The 18,400-nt window shown below is 41.5% G+C and overlaps 1 protein-coding gene across 1 annotated transcript; it reads right to left on the bottom strand.

Annotated features, from left to right (window-relative positions):
• Positions 1–347: 347 nt before the first annotated feature.
• hrasa (HRas proto-oncogene, GTPase a) lies at positions 348–16,498 on the bottom strand. Its single transcript, XM_053319680.1, has 6 exons — positions 16,233–16,498; positions 7,399–7,542; positions 6,199–6,377; positions 4,485–4,644; positions 3,390–3,514; positions 348–3,229 (listed from the first exon to the last, which is right to left on the bottom strand). Exons 2-5 carry the CDS (start codon positions 7,507–7,509, stop codon positions 3,395–3,397), a joined length of 570 nt encoding a protein of 189 aa, XP_053175655.1. The 5' UTR covers positions 7,510–7,542; positions 16,233–16,498; the 3' UTR covers positions 348–3,229; positions 3,390–3,394.
• Positions 16,499–18,400: the final 1,902 nt, after the last annotated feature.

The raw sequence follows: 18,400 nt of genomic DNA, 5'->3' as shown, positions 1-18,400 counted from the left end.
CGTAAATGGCACTGCTGACGGTAAAACAAGGTTTATGACCGTCCTTTGAACCATCACCACAGATGTATTTGCCTAGACTGTGCAAAGCAAAGGTTATGATACCACCCATTACGATACTGTCGTACAAACAGTGAAAATATTTGTTGATTTATTTGATTTAGTCGATATTTGTTCTGTACCGATTGATTATTCATTTTTATCAAATAATTTGGTATATTTCTTAATATGTCACTATGTATGCTTGGTTATTTCCCACACATGTTTAAACATGATACACAAAACAGCCTGTAGGTGGCAGCAAATTTCAAATTTGAGAGGAAAGTTTGATAGTAATGGAACCAAGACAGTTTCATCTTGACATCTTTATTCCTGTCCTGCAATACATTTGCCTTTTTTTAAGAGTAAATACAACTTAAATAGCTAAACAGTTGACATTTTCACAAATTCTTTCCACACCTCCATTCCACACAGTTTTCAAGGGAGAAACAAGCCCTTGAGCCCACTGTATCCTTGTGCAAAACTCCCAATGGTCCATACAGTCTTTGTCATGCTTGCCAGGTTTTCTGACATGTATACTTATGGTTTTGCTGGCTGAGTATCCTTGTGGCAACATGACACCGATATTCTGATGCAATGGGAATTTAATGCATAGATTTGTGGAATCTTTGTATTATTACGGATGTACTGTATAAAGATTGACAGGGAGAGGACAAGAATACTATCAGGACTGTACTTACATGTTACAAACTCCACACTTCTTTTCCATTAAGTGGTTTGAGTACAATTGGTGAAAAATGAAATGTTAGGAGCAAAACAGTTACACGTGGGACCTAGGATCAACTCCAAAAGTATGGAAATCCTGCATTATTTCAAGATTGTAAATTTTAAACACAAGGCTTCTTAAAAACAATATCTAAAGACACATTCACAGTTCGTATCCTTCCTCCAAGCAGAGGAATGAACGGTTAACTGATTTAAACAACTTGACCACTATCATCCACACAGTAACTAGACTGATCATGATTCTTTGAGCCATGTTATGAGTAAAAAGAAGAGTCACTTTAACTGTACAAAATCAACTGGGTCAGAAATAAAAACTTGCTTTTGACATTTTTCACTAAAGAGGTCCGAGATGTCTTTGAGGTTTGCATCTGAAGCATGTTGCCAAAACCTGCCTGTAGTGTCTGGAACATCCATTATAATACATGACAAATTCTGCACACTCTAATTTGGGGGACTTAAAAAGGTACACATTCTAGTCATTAACAACATGTTTCAATGTAATGTCAAGATTTTTTTAAAGGATATTCACCACCAGACCACCTAAATTGAACATTTAAGTAAGGCAAATTGGCTTAAACAGGGTTTTGTCCAAAGAACTGTTACTAACTTTTTGTGTGTTTCAGTCATGTTAAACAGGATCACATTCAGACACACGTCATTACAGATAAACCCTTAAAAAAAAGAAAACAAAATCAAGTGTAGTGTTTTGGGGGGTTCGTCTTGCCATTCAAATTCTGTACAGCGCATATTTAGATTCAACACGCCATTGTATTTCTTAAGTTCCACACGAACAAACAAAACAATGAGGCAAAACAACAAAAAACTGTCTCAGGTAGAGCTTGCTGCATACATGAGGTACAAACTAGCTAACATATAAGGCAAAGTAAACACGGAGCAGTCTTTTTCATTTTAGGCAGCAAATTAATGCAGTTGTGGAGAGCGCAAGCTAGTCTGTATGGAGACACAAAGCAATGCACCCCCATAACCCCAATATCCATCACCTATTACACACAATATTCCCACATTTACAGTAAATATGACATGATTAGCACCTGACCTGTTATTGTTCCGTTGAAGAGCAGAAGAGGCAGAGAAAGAGGAGCTGTTTGAGGATAGTATGGTGTGTGGGAAAACTGAAGTTTGACTATTCTGAGGCAGGACTTGTGCATTACACTCTGGTGATATCCCTAACCCTCGTTTCCAGGACTATTTCATGCGACCTTCCTGAACCCTGATTCCTGAGCCTTAGTAACTATGAGGAATGATTCTTGCAATCTAAAAACAAGCTGTAATCACCATGTAGTAAATAACAATTATACACCTTAAAGTTGCTGAAATGAAAGCAGGGAAAAGCAACTGGTGTCTAAAACCGTTAACTGTCTTTGTATAAGTATCCTACAGGCGATCACTCCAGCTTTAGCAACTGAGAGGATGACAACAGCTACATTTTCATGTACTGTACCCCTTCTTCCTAAACCAAAGTAAAATAAAGTAGTCATGAGGTGTTTTTCCCGCCAATACTTTGTATAAAGTGGACAATAAAGAATCCTATTGCACCAGCACCTATGTACACTAGCCATTACTATTATTATTCCACAAAGACAACTCTTAGTAAAGAAACATCTGTAAGAAGAAAAGGCAGCTGAATTCTGGAGAAAACAAGTTCATCTATCTTTATATTCTCCTTTCTGCAGATCAATGGGAATCCCAACTACATCAGGCAGGTCGTGAAAAATGTCAAACCAGGTGCCATCTGAAATGAACACCCTTGTTCACATAGTGCTCAGCGACATTCAAATCCTCCAATCTCAAAAGATGTTCCACATCAGAAAACAAAATCAGATTTTTTTTTACTGCTAGGCTAACTGTTAAACAACAACGACAAATTATAATCATTCCCATGTCAGCCTCCAACCCCAAATGCAGGTAGAGTGGGATGGGTGGGGGGTTATTTATGTGAGAGGTGTTGGGGCAACTAAATGTCCATTCCAGTCCATTCCATTTAAGTCAAGTCAGTCCTTCCAGTGGGACGCCAGGGGAGAGTGGAATTAGGCTTTCAAGGTGGGAGGAGGTCAGAGATGCCCCCTTTAAGACCAGTGTTGAGACTGAAAACAATAAGTTAGCAGGAAACTTGTGGAGCTACCCAGCGAGACCGCACTGGAGTTGACAAGAGTCATTAGTGGTGTTGCTCTCAGGTCAACGTGGACCAAAAAAAGGGGGCCGGACCAGGCTAGTTCAGCTAGCCACTTAGGCAACAGTCCAAATCCTCCTTTCCATAAAGTCTATGGTTCAGTCAGCTCTGGTGGTTTCCTTGAGAGCTTTTTCTTACATCATCCTCTTTTTGAAAAAAGTTTATATTTCATCATTGAGTAGTTTTATCTTTCTATCTCGAAGTCCATGCTGTCACTACGCGCTGTAGCATTTCTCCTCAACGTGCAACGGTGAACTGTGGGGTGAAAAGCCAAAAAGGGGATGTTAGTGCAGTTTTGCTGTATCTTATAAAAATGTAATATGGGAAGAGTAGAAGAGCTGATTTCCAGTTTTACTTTAATGTATTTTTATGGACACATGACATTTTATTTAAAGTTTCAGCATTAACATCTCACCTGCATCATGACACCACACAGCGACAGCTCATACAGTCCTGACCACTCTCATCGGGCGGATTCAGCTTCCTCAGCTTATGCTGTCTGATTTCCCTGACCAGTGTGTAGAAGGCGTCCTCTACTCCCTGTAAACATACAGGAAGGTTAAAGAACAACCTCGGCACTCACAATGGTCTGTTATAAGTAGAGTGCACCAAATGCACATCTAATAAATGGTAGCAAAGCCTACAGGTGTAGTCATCATTGAGGCTTGGCAATATTACCATGATCCAACCCTGATCATTTCAGTTACTGTTAATCAAGAAATCATAATGACTGCAGTGTTCCCTCTATAACTGTGCTGACCAGCTGAGCCACTAGGCCAATGAGGACCCAGGCCAAAAGAAAAATATTTTTCTAAAATGCCAAAAAGTAACGCCAAATATCCATTCATTTAGAAATCAATAATGTTTGAGAGCCTTTGTGCACCTGTTGTTGCCTGGGAAACTCGTGTAGCTCCTTTAAGGAATAGGGCAGTGCATAATATGTGTTAGTAAATGTGTGTGATTGAGCAAGCAACAGAAAAGTGACGTGAATGTGAATGATTAGTGATAAGTCATCAGTCCGGCAGTAAATGTAAAGTTCAGACTACAGTGTGTCAGTTAATAAATTCTGCAGCTTCTCAATACGAAGCAAACATCATCAGCTGTCTCCTGGAAAAGTGAAGAGAGTTAGACCCAAAGTTTGCAACAATGGGTTGGCCTAACCTGACCAGGCTCACTTAAGGTGGACTGACCTTCTCTCCCGAGTTTTGCTCAGCACATCCCCCCTCCCACCCCCTGGCTATGAGTCATTGCCTGCGGCATAATAAAATGTTCCCAGCAACACAAATCACATCATACTGCAGGGTATTCACCGTTCTTCATGTGCGTGGATACAAGTGCAAAATGTAAAATTACAGAGTCTGTACAGGGGGGCAGGGTTTTGTGCTCACAGAAATTAGAGGAAAATTTAAGACATCAGTGGAATATGTCAGGTGATTAAAGGTTGAGGGGAAGAAGGGGGATATAGTGCATGTACAAAAATGTGAGTATAGACTTCTTGCCCACTACCTACCTGTCGTGTCTTGGCAGAGGTCTCGATGTAAGGGATGCCGTAGGAGCGGGCGAGTTCATGGGCTTGCCTTGTGTCCACTGTGCGTGCCGGGAGGTCACATTTGTTTCCCACAAGCACCATTGGAACATCATCTGAGTCCTTTACACGTTTAATCTGTTCTCTGTTAAAAAAAAACCCAACAAAAAAAAAGAAATAAAAGAGAAAATGGTCAACATTTAATTTATAAATCTGTTTCCTTAACCTTTCCCAACACTGCATTTCGTCATGGTGACGTGTCTCTTGTCTGGGATCTGCTTCATAAACAACAGCAGCCCTGCCACTGGAGAGCAAACCACCCTGGGAGCTCTAGGACCCTGAGGAAGAGCCAGGGCCCGCCGGTACTGGGCTGTGCTGCACTGCTGAAGGAGGGAGGGGGAGGGATGGACAACAGGCAGGCGGCAAACAGCATTACCTCATCACTACAGCAGCCAGCGCCAAACGCCAGGCAGCCAGGGGGAAACTGAGCAAGAGGAGTGGGTCAGATCAATCTATCAGCTCAGCTCTTCTTCTCCCTCAGCGACAGTACAGCAGGATGCATCCACCACAGTGAGCCAAGCCCATCTGCAGTCAACACTGCTAATGGTGTTTGTGCCCACATTTGCTCAAGTCTTGATGACACAGTACCCGGTTTAGACTACAGACTAGTTATGTGCTGGTAAGGCAGACATTTCAAGTCTAATAGGTTTATTAAAGTGCCAATAAACAAGTGCAGATATAATCTTCCTGGTGCATTCTTGTGTATGGTTCAGTAAGAACCATGTAGTGCCTTATGCTCTTTAGTGCCAGTCAAAAAGCCTCAAACTCTCTTTGCCTCTAAAACTTAAATAACTGGACAGCTCTAACTGACCCACCACCCCCAGCATTCAGCATAAGATCATGCATCCTTTCAAAAGTTGCTGTTATGCCAGCAGTGGTATTAAACCAGGCCCCTAAAAAAAGGCTGGGCTGCGATGGCAGTGGGCCAAATAAATGTGTGTGTGTAATATACTCAAAAATCCTGTAAAACTGTAGAGGAGGTGGCAAACTTAATATGCAGCCTCTTTTACTTGCCATGTTCAAGACTGGCAAGTGGGTGTCTAATGTGATGAGAAAGACAAAATGTGGCAAAGAGAGAGAACACATCTCCAGCTGAAATTACCCCCCGCCCTCCCTTTCTCTCTCTCTTTCTCCTTCTCTGTCCTTGGGAGTGCTACCTCTCCCCCGCTCCCCTAATTGAGTCAGGATCGATTTCATTGGCATCGTGCTGCAATCCTCCAGTTGGGGGCTAAGCTTTCTTTAGCCGTGTTAAACGCTACAGCATGACATCACCCAACTACTGCAGAGAGCTGGCACACACACACGCACACGCGCACACACGCACACGCGCACACACGCACACGCGCACACACGCACACGCGCACACACACACACACACACACACACACACACACACACACACACACAAGCCTCTCCCTCCAGACCCCTGGGAGTCCCTGTAACACATACTGCATATACAAGTACACACACACACACACACCTTAGAAGAACATAAATGATTTTGTGTCTGAACTCCACCCCTGACTGGCCATTCGACCAGACCAGAAAATACACATGCTCCCATCTGCAACAGATCCCATAATGCTCAATATCAGTGTCATGATGGGTGATATTCCTGTTCACTTTCTTTTCCTCACACCTGTACTGGTGAATGTCCTCAAAGGACTTGGTGTTGTTGATGGCGAAGACACAGAGGAAGCCCTCTCCTGTCCTCATGTACTGGTCCCTCATGGCACTGTACTCCTCCTGACCTGCAGTGTCCAGGATATCTAGCAGGCAGGTCTCCCCGTCAATCACCACCTGTTTCCTGTAGGAATCCTGCAGTTAAAAAAGAGACACAAGGCAAATGTAAGAGAGAGACAAATCTGTGACAAAAAACAGACGCAAAACACAATGTTCAGGTGGGATTTGACAGTCGGCCAGCAGAGGCAACTGTGAGTCCATCATTGTGGGATGTCACATCCTTGGCCTCGGTCACTCAATGCGACGCACCAAGCAGGCTTGCGTTCGCACACACACACACACACACACAGATGTAATATTGATTGATAAGCTGATATCCGTCACTAATTCCCTATCCACTTCCAGGTCAGACTAACACAGAGATCAGAGGAGCAGGGTATCGGAGCCAATGTTTAGCCTTCCAACACGCAGCCACAAAAACATGGGAGTGCCTTCCCTTTGTTTGTTAGAGCATAGGGGCCAGGAATGCAAATACACAAAAAGGACATTGTCTGGCCAGAGGCAGGCGTGGTGAGAGAGAGAGAGAGAGAGAGAGAGAGAGAGAGAGAGAGAGAGAGAGAGAGAGAGAGAGAGAGAGAGAGAGAGAGAGAGAGAGAGAGAGAGAGAGAGAGAGAGAGAGAGAGAGAGAGAGAGAGAGAGAGAGAGAGAGAGAGAGAGAGAGAGAGAGAGAACTCTCACTGGCTTCCTCTACTCTTTGCAAAGTCTGCAATGTCTCTCAGTGTCTTGTTTTAATGACAAAAAAAAAATACAAAGAGGGGCGGAGTGAATGTTTCTTTTTAAAACAAAACTAGGAATTTCTGACCATTTGGGAGGATTGCCACAGCATTTGATTAAACTAAATTAACTTAGTTTTGTCAGAACTGTCATAATAGGGCACAGACAACATTTTTCAGCAGTCACTGTGGACATTTGTATTTAACATGTACAACAATGCTTGCATGCACTTCTGCCATGTAAGTTTAGAAGTGGTGTACAACCACTCCATTCAAGGGCGAGCAGGGAAGAGCAGTGTGCTCAATGCTTCTCTACCTTCCTACCAACACCCAAGATACCTCCCTGCAGAATAATCTGTAAAACATGCAGAAGAGAGTCATACCTCTATGGTGGGGTCATATTCATCCACAAAGTGGTTCTGGATGAGCTGGATGGTGAGTGCACTTTTGCCAACGCCTCCAGCTCCCACCACCACCAGCTTATACTCCGTCATCTTTGCCGCTACTGCTCACCACACACACCAATGCTGGAAAGAAGAAAAGGGGAGAGAGAAAGGTTAGCGCTCTGCTTAAACCTGGTAATGTCCATGCATGTTTTTTGTCAAACATGACAGCTTTGACAAGCTTCTCTCTGCTGCTGCTGGATGGCTGTAATGTAGTTTATAACCAGTGGTGCACACAAAACACACAGCTATTAACATTATTGTCCAGTGGTGAGAAACATCAGTGGTTTGTGTGTGTGTGTGTGTGTGTGTGTGTGTAGTGGGTGCTGAGGTTGAGACCCTCAAAGGGGAATGTTAAAAATGTGCTGAAGGTACTCAATGTTCCAATCCTGTCCCGCTCAGTGTGAGCAGCAGAGTGTGTGTATGTGTGTGTATGAGAGGGAGGGTGAGGGAGAAAAAGGAGGGGCATGACACCGGCAGACTGATTCTCATCACTCAGGCTTCACGTTACTGATGGCTACTTTTGAATCCATGGTGATAGACACTGAAGCATATGGCAGAAATCAGAAAATCACTAAATGAACAAAAACAGAAGCATAAACAGAAAGGCTAAAAACCATTTAATAAAAAGATTTTGAGGAGGTCAAAAGTTAAATATGTTCAGCCTTTTTTTTTTCCTTTTCCACCATGAGCTAAATCAATTCACTATCATAACAAAGCTAGGCTGCTTCTACGAATTGTTTCTTGATGCTCTGCCTTGGTTCTACCATAGGGATCAATCCATAGCAACAGAACGAGAGGCCTAGAAGAGTATTTTATGACTCCAGGTGTGCCTTCAGTTGCCCCCAATGGACCCACTGAACCCACTTAATAGGTCTAGTCGATGCAACAGAGCTACCCTGATCATAAATCAAAGCATGTTATTAAAGAAACATGTAGGTCCTTTGAGAAAACATGAGTTATATCCATTTTATGTTAGAATAAAAAGGTACACAGGTACGCACTACCTTTACAAGAATACCCACTCTTGATCTAGTGACAACAGAACAGGAAAAGCAAAGTATTACTAACACTGAAAGTCAAAAGTACTGACTTGGAAGCTATATTGTTAAAAAAAAAACTAGAACATTTGGAAAACCTACAGGATATTGTTACCTTTGGAAATGTATTTATAATTTATAACTACAAATACATTTGTGAAAAACAATCTGTTACAGCCATTAAGCTTTGAATATTTTCTGTAACTCAGGTGGAGGGTTATACATTCCCACCCCATCTAACAATTGTTAGAGCAGCAGATGGCAGTAGAATGGATTAACAGAGTATTGAGACACAAAGGTTAACTCACCAATGATTTAGTTAGTTTATAACATTGGAGAGCTGATGAGTGACAAACATGCTCAACAAATGTAGATTTGGTGAAAAGCTGTCATTTGTGCCATCACAGAGGTAACCCTTGAGTCAGCTGGAACCACACACGTAAATCCATGCATCGACACGACACAAGCCAATACAAAAGGCACACACACACACACACACACACTGACATCACCACCACCACAACACTGCTGGCCAGTGAAATTCCAGGCCTGTTGAATCAACGGGGAGAGAAAGCAGTCATATGGGTGTTGCCACTGCATACAGTGGTAACGTATGACTCAGCTTTACTGCAAATTTACCACAAAGTTACTAAATTCATGACCTGAGAATGACCGGACACCAGCCCAGTATTGGACAAGATGGCACATGTTGAGTCAGAGAGTTAGAAAGACAAGAGGCTAGCAGAGATTTGACAAGAGGAAATAAAATACAAGCCAGGGCTAGTGTGACCAAACCTCTGGCTAACTGCCAGTGAAGGCTGCTGGAGGCCCGTGGCAACCGTAGGAAACTCCTGTGATTATATCCTCAGTTCAATATCATATGGACAACAATGACTGGCTAGGTGACGTCATGGTGGCGATGTCATCTTTTAAACCAGAGCTCAGAGGAAAATCACTGGGGATTCCTGCGTAATGCCGTGACTGGGAGTGGCAGTTTAGTTTCACTTTCTGTTTGACAGTAGTGAACTTGCCAGACATTCTTACAGTTCACCATCAATGACGATGTAATTCACAATAAAACCACTTGGATTCAACTGCTGGTTCGACAGCAATACCAGATATAAGTGTTGAATTGACTGTCAACACAAGCATTCAGTAATGACATCACAATCTTATTACACCCTTTTAGGCACTGTTATCAACATCTGTCCCACTTGAGGAAGACTCAAATTTATCTTCCTCAAAACTAGTCTCAGACCATGCAGTTCAAACTGAAACAAGGTCACACAGGGTCAAAAATTTCCGCCTGCTCATCGACAGTGTCTCACTTCACTGTAGCAGAAAATCACTAACCTGCCCCACCTGCTGCAGTGTGTAATCAATCTGTCAGGATTTCATGAGCACTACAGGTCACATATGCTGTTTTTACCTTCTCTGGGGCACCAACTGTCATCCCTTACATAAAAATCCACAACATGTAGCTTTGTTATTCAAGCTCCTCTCACACTGATCAGCAGTGAACCCCAGCGCTTTGGCTAGCCTGAGCCCAACACATGCACGCCCTCTCTCTTGTGGTTCATCTCCCATGGGTACACACACGCACACGCACACGCACACACACACACACACACACACACACACACACACACACACGTAACAGGTGACATGCACACATCATCTGGACAGTTTCATTAAATGACAGCACAACGTTCCACCAAAAGTACCTTTATAAAGTTAATTCAGTGGGGGAGGGGAGAGTCAAAAGTAAGTGTGCTCCTATATTTGTCTCTGGGTGTGGTGTTGTATTAATAGAAGCTGCATTACCTCTGCAAGAACCTCTGTGTTATTTGTGTCTGAGGTGTGTGTGACTGTGCTGATGTGGGGCCAGACTAAGATTAGCCAAGAGTAAGACTGGCTCACTGATGTCAATGATTGACAGAAAAGCAGACTTGCTAACTGAGGACACAGTCATTTACCTGCTCTCATTCAATCACTCACTCACACACACACACACACACACACACACACACACAGACAATCCAGCCACACATCCATGATCCAATAAGCCATTGCTCTGCCATAATGGAACAGGTAGCTATGACCGCCATCCCCAATATCAACAATGGCCTCCTTGTAAAAACACCCATACTTCTATAACTCTCAAGCACAACAGGAAGGGAATTATCCTGACCCCTCAATCTTGTGGCAAAACATTTTGCTTCCTTTTCCCTCACCGTAAATAAATCAACCTGGTACAACACAGTGCAGCTCACCCTGGCTGTAGTACAGAGGCTGTGGCAGAGCCGTGGAGCAAGTCTCACTCCTTAGAGCCTCCTCTAACCAAATAAACAGCAGCTGTGCGAAGGAGAGATTCATACAGGGCACACAGACGCTGAAGACGGGGCAAAGGCTCACCAGAGCTAATCTAATAAATGCAATGTAACAATTGTTAGAAACATCATAGACACTAAAAAAAAAAAAGTTAAAATGTGGTCAGGTCTTTAAGAATAGAGATGAAGTAGACTTTTGATCCAGTTTACGGTAACAGGGGATAACATGTGCCATAATAGATGAGGGCTGCAGCCTGAAATTAATTTTTATTGTTATTATTACTATTAATTATTCAGCTGCTTAATGTGTATCTAATTGCTTAGTCTATAACATGTCATGAAATGGTGAAAAATAGTCTTCAAATAATCAATTTTACATGTGTATTGGCGTATGCAGCCGCTAAGTAACAAGAAACTGCAGCACAGAGACTCCCAAGATACTGTGTGTTTGAGGTCATTTAGAAATGCACATTTTTCAACTCTAAAATTTCTCGCTAGCAGGCATATTTTGTTCGCAAGTCTTACATTACCTTAATTAATCGTAATACTAGAGTGGAAAAATTAACATTTTGTCCGCTCAATCATGGTGGTGTTATTTACAGTCCAGGCAGCCAGATGGGTGCTGACCAAATGGGCTGAGACTAGTCAGCGATTTTTCCTGATGGATATTTGTTCTCCTCCTCCTGTTTTCCGTGTCTGTGACCTTCTACCCTGATTCACTCTACTATAACCTGCCACACGTACATCACAGCCCAATGCTTCATCTTATCCGTTGTCAGCTACAAGAAACAGGTCTGTCATAGTATTAGTAATGTTTACTGCTAAATCTGATGTCACCAGTCTCACTAGCATACACATATCCAATCCAAACATTACTCATAAATAAGCGGGGCTGCAACTAACATTTTGTGTTATTGATTAAGCTGCCAATTTTCTAGATTAATCATTCGGTCAAGAAAACTCTGGAAAAACGGTGAAAAACAGTGAAAAATGCCAAAACACAGAACAAAATGGTTTGTTTGATCCATTTTTGCGTGATTACTGACAGCGAATCATTATCAAAATTAGAGCTGCAATGATTAACCAATTAGTCAATCGACAGAAAATTAACAATTATTTTCTTTATCGATTAATCAACTAATCGTAATGTCTTTAAAATGCCATAAAATTATGAAAAATGTCTGTTATAGTTTCAAACAGTAATACTGTTTGGGAAAAGTGAATATTTGGTATTTTCTTCTTAATACATTTTAAGTGACTAATTCTTGCAGCTTTAATACTAATATTCTCTGGTTCCAGTTTCTAAAATGTGAATATTTTCTGATGTCTTCCGGGTTTTTTACGTTTGGTCAATATTAAAATAGTTATTGTGAGTTGAAGCCCTAATCAAAATAGTGGAATTTTTTTAATATTGTTGATGCATTTGCATGCTAATAATGTACAGGAACAGGAACTGACAAGCAGAAAAGATGGGAAATGTAGGACGCACAAAATGAAAGACGTTGACGTGCACTCTCACAAACACTCCCAGCTCTCCTGATTTTTTAAAAACGGTTGGGTACTGCGTTTTTCCACATAACCAGATCTCATGTGTACACCTGCCAAACCATTGAAATTTACAGCCTAAAATGCAAATTCAGCACACCCGCGCCTGCTACCAGGAGACTGGAGGAAGGAAAACAGACAGCCGTGCCATCTCCTCTCAAACTAGGCCATGTCAGCAGCTGATTAATAATCCACATATACATATGGAGATGAATAGCAAACTTCATCATGGACAGAGATGCTGTCACTTTCTCAGAGCCGCTTGCTGTCAGCGCTGGCTTGTACTGAGCTGGTCTTTGTGCAGATAAAGAGGTAGGACAAAAAACATATCCACTGGAGATGACAATCACTGGTGTCTTTTTACATATTTCATCCACAAGTACGGACAAAGCAAAAGGACGTTCTGTCCAAGTTTTTCTGTTCTGTACACGCTGATGGTTATCCTGCCCATACAGCGGTGCCACCGCCCCACATCCTCCTCTGCAGTCCTGATTTTCATATTGTACAGCAATTACTGTCAGTGCCTGGTTAACCTGTGCTACAGTCCTTATGTGGCTCAGACATGCAAGAGTTGGCCACACTGACACATGTACACACATCCACACATGCTCCATCTTTTCATTTATACACTATTTGTACATTTCTGACTAAAGTAACAATCACATAGCAAAGCGACTAGGTTGACTGCTTAAGGGAGGCAGGATGGGCTGCCAGGGAGGGGGACAGGGACCTGATCCAATAGTTAAAGGAGTCATATTTTACAAGTCTTCACATATTTTATTTTATTTCCAAGTGATACACTCAGACCAATTTTTATGCAGAGTCAATGTCATGAGAGGAAAGAAACTAACCCAACCGTAAATGACAGTGTTTCAGGTGGAGGGCATTCAGCGTCAACCGTTTCCCAGGCAACGACACAGACGTTGACTCATGATTCAGAACAGCGCCGCACAGAGGCTCCCAAATGCAAAGGATTATTGATTTCCCCATGAATGGATTTTTGGCTTTTTTTGGCATTAAAGGAAAAAAAAACATTTTTTTAAGGGAAGGCAAGGGTTCTTGTTGGCCGCTGGGCTTGTACAATTTATAGAGAAACACATAAATTAATTCAAAGAAGAATAGAGTTGGATTTCTTCCATCACTGTTCACATAAATGATGCTAGCCTGGCTGTAGCTGTAGTATTGCAGTGACCTATTCCTGCTCCAAAATCTTTGCATGGTTGCTGCCTTTTTGATCAAGGAGAACTATACAGTATGTCTGTGATTAGGGTTATTTATAGCTCGCCACCTCCAGCCTGCAAAATTAACAGTTCGTTTTGAAACCCTAGAGCCCCGCCTGGACCATGAGGATAATCTTACATGACAGCTTACGGAGGGTGCGAGCACAGAGCACAGAGAGGGGTGATGGGAGGAGAGTGGCTGAGGGAAAGGGCCACTCTTTCTATATGCCAAGGGCACAGCAAACCACAGGAGGGAGGGTCGACCTGGAAACTGAAAAATAAATAAAGAAATCAATAATACAAAATGTCAACAAGCTCCGAGTCTAGCTTTTTTCCTAGCCAATTCAGCTGTAATGCTCTGATCACTACAGTCAATGAACATTTCTTTGACTTTTCCACTTTCTTGACTCCAGACTGGGAAAACTATTTCATCACTTCAATAGAACACATGAATGGTCATCTTCCTCAACATGCATTCTGCTCTCCATTAAAGTGCTTAATTGGTTAAAGAATCCATATTGGCAGAGCCACAAGCCCACTGCAGAGATAATAGATTTTTAATGGAGAGATGATGGTAAGGAGACCCTCTCTGGGGAGGTATCACGGTCGAATACGGAGACTCCACGACCCATCCTAGTGCCTCAATAGCCCACCGCACCCTCCCACTGCTCTCCAATGACATCATCCTTCTAAACAGCATCCAAACATAAGTGTTGACAGGCAGATGAGCACTCAACTATTATGCTCTCTGAGGCCAATGAAACACAAGTGCATGCAGACTAGAGGCAATTCTTAACTGGAAAGTAAATCTAATTGTTAGACGATACATTTAAAATATTCATTCTCAATAATTTTCTAAGGCATTCCTCCTTAAGGGAGTGCAAGCCAGAGAAAATAGTAAAACATGAATGAAACCATAATTTGGCTCCAAGAGAAAATCCTTGAGTAAACAATCCCCCCTCCCAACATCTTCTCCCTCACAAACATTTATGCAAAGGAGCTTCTGCATGCATCAGTGTGTTTGTGTGGACACTTAAACAAGCTGCTCTTAAAGACACTGGAGTCCAGGTGACCTATTCCCTACTGGGTCATCCTTTTAGACTGGTGAGCAGGGTGAGACTGTGGAGGCAGCAGCAGAGATGAAAAAGGCCAGATGACCTCCACACAAAGGACTGCCAGTTAGAGGAGCCATGAGGTTCACCATCAGACACCAAACACCCCCAAAACTCATCAGTGATCTGTCTTGGGGTCAGAAGAAATGGGTTTTAGTTTGTAAAAGCATCCTTCTCAGGGCCCCCATCAACCTGCAAAGTATCTCACCTAATGTTCAATCAGTTTTCAGAATTACTAACTTTAATTAGGAACAAATAAGAATATGACAATGCTTCCTTAATATCAAAAAAAGCCAGAGACATCTGAAACCCTCACACCTACACATTTCACAAGTTTAATCCCTGCAGATGAACGTAGTCTGAAGAGTCACTCTTATATCTGGCGTGCTGCTGGGCTACAGCTGTTCACAGAAAGGGACAACACATATGCATCACACCTCTATCACAGGCAGGACTAGTTCCAGCTGTTTTCCAGCTGCCTTAATTCTTGCCTTGACTCTGTCAAATTCACATAACAGAGCCTGGACCTCCTTCATGGAATCAAATGTACACCAGCCTGCATAAACATGGAAAAACTATGAAGTTGTTACATGTTATTCATACATGACGCTTTGGTCAGCAGCAGTCATGTCGTAAATACAAAGTTTTGATAGGAACATATGCCAAAAATACACCAATAAGCACAAAGATTAGCCACTCTTTGTTAAAGTGTAGTAGACTCTAACTTTGTTTGACGCCACTTTGGATAATGAATGAACTCTGATGTAGATTTATGTCATCTTGCGATGTCTAAATTGTGTCTCCTCCTGCTTTTCAGCCCCTTTGGTCATAATTTGAGAGGCTGCTTATTAGACATTAGTGCTATATTTGTCATAGTTCTCCCTTCCCAACCTTTTAAACAGTTTTGACAGCGTCCAGAGAAGAAAATATTCCCGGTCAGATATCTAAAAAGCCTCGCTAAGGAATCCAACTTCCGCAGTGATACATTCAGCTTTGACTCAATGACGGGGCGTCACCCTGCTTGTCTGTGTGGCCACTATCGGCAGCAGCAACCTCATACTAGATTGTCTTTACAATGGAAAAAAAAGATAATTTCCCCACGAAAACAACGTCTTATTAAATGCCTTCGCTTTCTCTTTAAAGGTGAGATTAGGAGGAAATAAACTACTGCTCCTTAGCCAAGTTTTAACACCCAAACTCAAGGGAGTCAGATATTCAAAATAGATAATTGTTTTGGGAGAAAAAACGGACCTAATCTAAGGCACAAATCTATATAAACCGTGTCGCCGTGCAAAGACGTAGCTACAAGTAAAATACAGCAGGCGTGAGTTACAGAGCTCGACAGATAAAAGCTCGCCGGGCGTGAATTGAAATGTAATGAAAGCTACAGCTAACGTGTTTTAACTGTGTACCGCAATCTCCAGCGGTGTCCAAAAGCAATGAAAGCGTTTTAAAGCGACCTATTATTAGACAAAAACAGTCACAGCCGACATATTTCGGACATAGGAATGTGCTTTGCATACTTACAACAAGCAGAGCTCTAATTAGCGACAAGAGCGACGTTTGGTCCAACCGGAGGAGAAGAAGAAGAAGAAGAAAAAAACCTTTCAACTCTAATCAGAGGAAAACAAAATGTTCTTGGTCTGATTCCCGCCGTCTTCGGATATCTGTACCTTATTATTCTCCCCCAGAAACTGTTGAGCTTTTTCAGTGGCTAAAATGCAGCAAGCGGCACCGAGGCGTTCATTGGTTCTGGGTGAAACGAGCCCGCGTTGAACAATGTGCTTCCACAGACAGAGGAGAGGAGAGGGGATGAGGAGTGTGTGTGGAGCCCACGCCCAGCTCTATCACACATAGATCCGCCCCGGCTACCATCCATGTTACTGACTGCTGCCTTCACGTGCTGTCGGAAAAACAAAGAAAACATCTCACATTTTTGTGTACCACAGCTTTATAACACGTCATATTTCATATTCAGCGTTGTCTCTGTATCACAGACAGGGTTGGGAAGGTTACTTACTGGAAATATAATAGCCTACATTACAGATTACTAGTCACCCTATTAAACATGTAATAAGTAGGCTAATGTTAGTATTTCAATTAGGCCTACTGAATCAAAGTAATGTAACTTATAACACTTGATTACTTTTGATTACTTTTCTAATTTTCTAACAAATGTTTTCAGCTGTTAGGGTAAGTGTACTCATTAAGCCCACCACAATCTAAGTTCAGGTGTTTTTCATGGTTACTGACATGATTTATAAGGGAGGTAATTTCTTGTAAGGCAAGATTTATCTCTCATTTGAAAATGTATTCATTAATCTTTTTAAATATATATTTGATGAAGAAAAGTCTGGAATGGGCTTAACTGGTACTACGACACCATTTAAGCCCATGTTGTCATTATTTGTTTCCAGAATATAAAAAATATTGTTTTCAAAGAATTTAAAACAGCAATATATGTATTTAGTAACATAAATTCACAAAAAATTAGGGAAAAATCCTCCTCCTGGGCAAAATGTTAAAGGTCTGACTTCAGATTTAATCCCCTTTAACCCTCATTAACATTTTCATAAGTGTAACTGTAATTTAATTACACTTTTTTTCCCTCAGTAACTGTAACGGATTACAGTTACTGAGGGAAAAAGTTTATTTTATAATGAAATCACATAACACTGTTAGGTGTAACTAGTTGCTGGTTAGTTACATGTAACTAGTTATTCCCCGGTACTGCATATTCATCATTTTTCTCTGTATCACAAGGTTTAAATCTGGTAACTGCAGCACACCATCCAGTCACATCAACACACGTAGGGCTACCCAACTTGCAGGAGCTGATCATAGCCCACAATCCTCCACCCACACCGTCAAATCCAGCAGCTTGCTCCTCTGGGCCCCTAGTACTAAGCACCGCACCATGGGAGATTGAGCCTTCTGCGCTGCTGCACAACACTTGTGGAACAGCTTTCATACCCATATGAGGGCAACATAGACTCTAGACTCTTTTTTTAAAGGCTTAAAAACCTTTCTTTTTCATCTTAACTCTCATTGCTATTTTCTTTGTGTTGTGTGTTCTATTCTATTAAGACTGGGGCACTTTGAGTTTCACTGAATGAAAAGCGTAGTACAGATTGTTATTTTTATTATTATTACTTAACTTTAGATATCTTTCATGTTTGCACTAATGTTGGCAGATCTGGTTTCAGGTACTATGCACCATTAAAATTGCATGAGCCCTCAAACTAGAGACTCTCATTCCTCTTGGATATTATAAAGCTTTATTATCTGCTGTTTTTTGCAAGTATTTTAATTGTTTTTATTGGTTCTTTATTGATTGTTTAGTTGTGTTTTTTTCTGATTGCTGATTGTGTTCTTGTTCTCAGGCCTCTCTTGAAAAAGAGATCTCAATCTCAATAAGCCTTCCTGATAAGATTGAATAAATGTTACTGTTTTAAATGACCTAAATGGTGTTTTAAAGAAACTTTTCTTCACCACTGGAATTATTGTCAATTATTATAATATATATAGTAATATATTATTTCATATTAATATTATTATTTCAAATCATTGTTTTTATTATACAGTCGAGTTTAAAGGTATTTAATCAACAACATATGTTTCAATCATCCTTAAAAACCCCAACATGTCATGTCATGAAATGCCCCAAATTACCAGAAATATTACAGAGGATATGA

Source organism: Scomber japonicus, chromosome 5 (genome assembly GCF_027409825.1).
Source record: "Scomber japonicus isolate fScoJap1 chromosome 5, fScoJap1.pri, whole genome shotgun sequence".
Classification (NCBI taxonomy): domain Eukaryota; kingdom Metazoa; phylum Chordata; class Actinopteri; order Scombriformes; family Scombridae; genus Scomber; species Scomber japonicus.
This window is presented reverse-complemented; position numbering and strand designations above follow the sequence as displayed.

Excerpts from the sequence above, each read along its gene's own strand:
- hrasa (XM_053319680.1), bottom strand. The coding sequence starts at position 7,509 with ATGACGGAGTATAAGCTGGTGGTGGTGGGAGCTGGAGGCGTTGGCAAA. Across the intron at positions 6,378-7,398 it reads AATATGACCCCACCATAGAG|GATTCCTACAGGAAACAGGT; the intron begins GTATGACTCTCT and ends TTTTAACTGCAG. Across the intron at positions 4,645-6,198 it reads GAGGACATTCACCAGTACAG|AGAACAGATTAAACGTGTAA; the intron begins GTGTGAGGAAAA and ends TTTTTTTAACAG.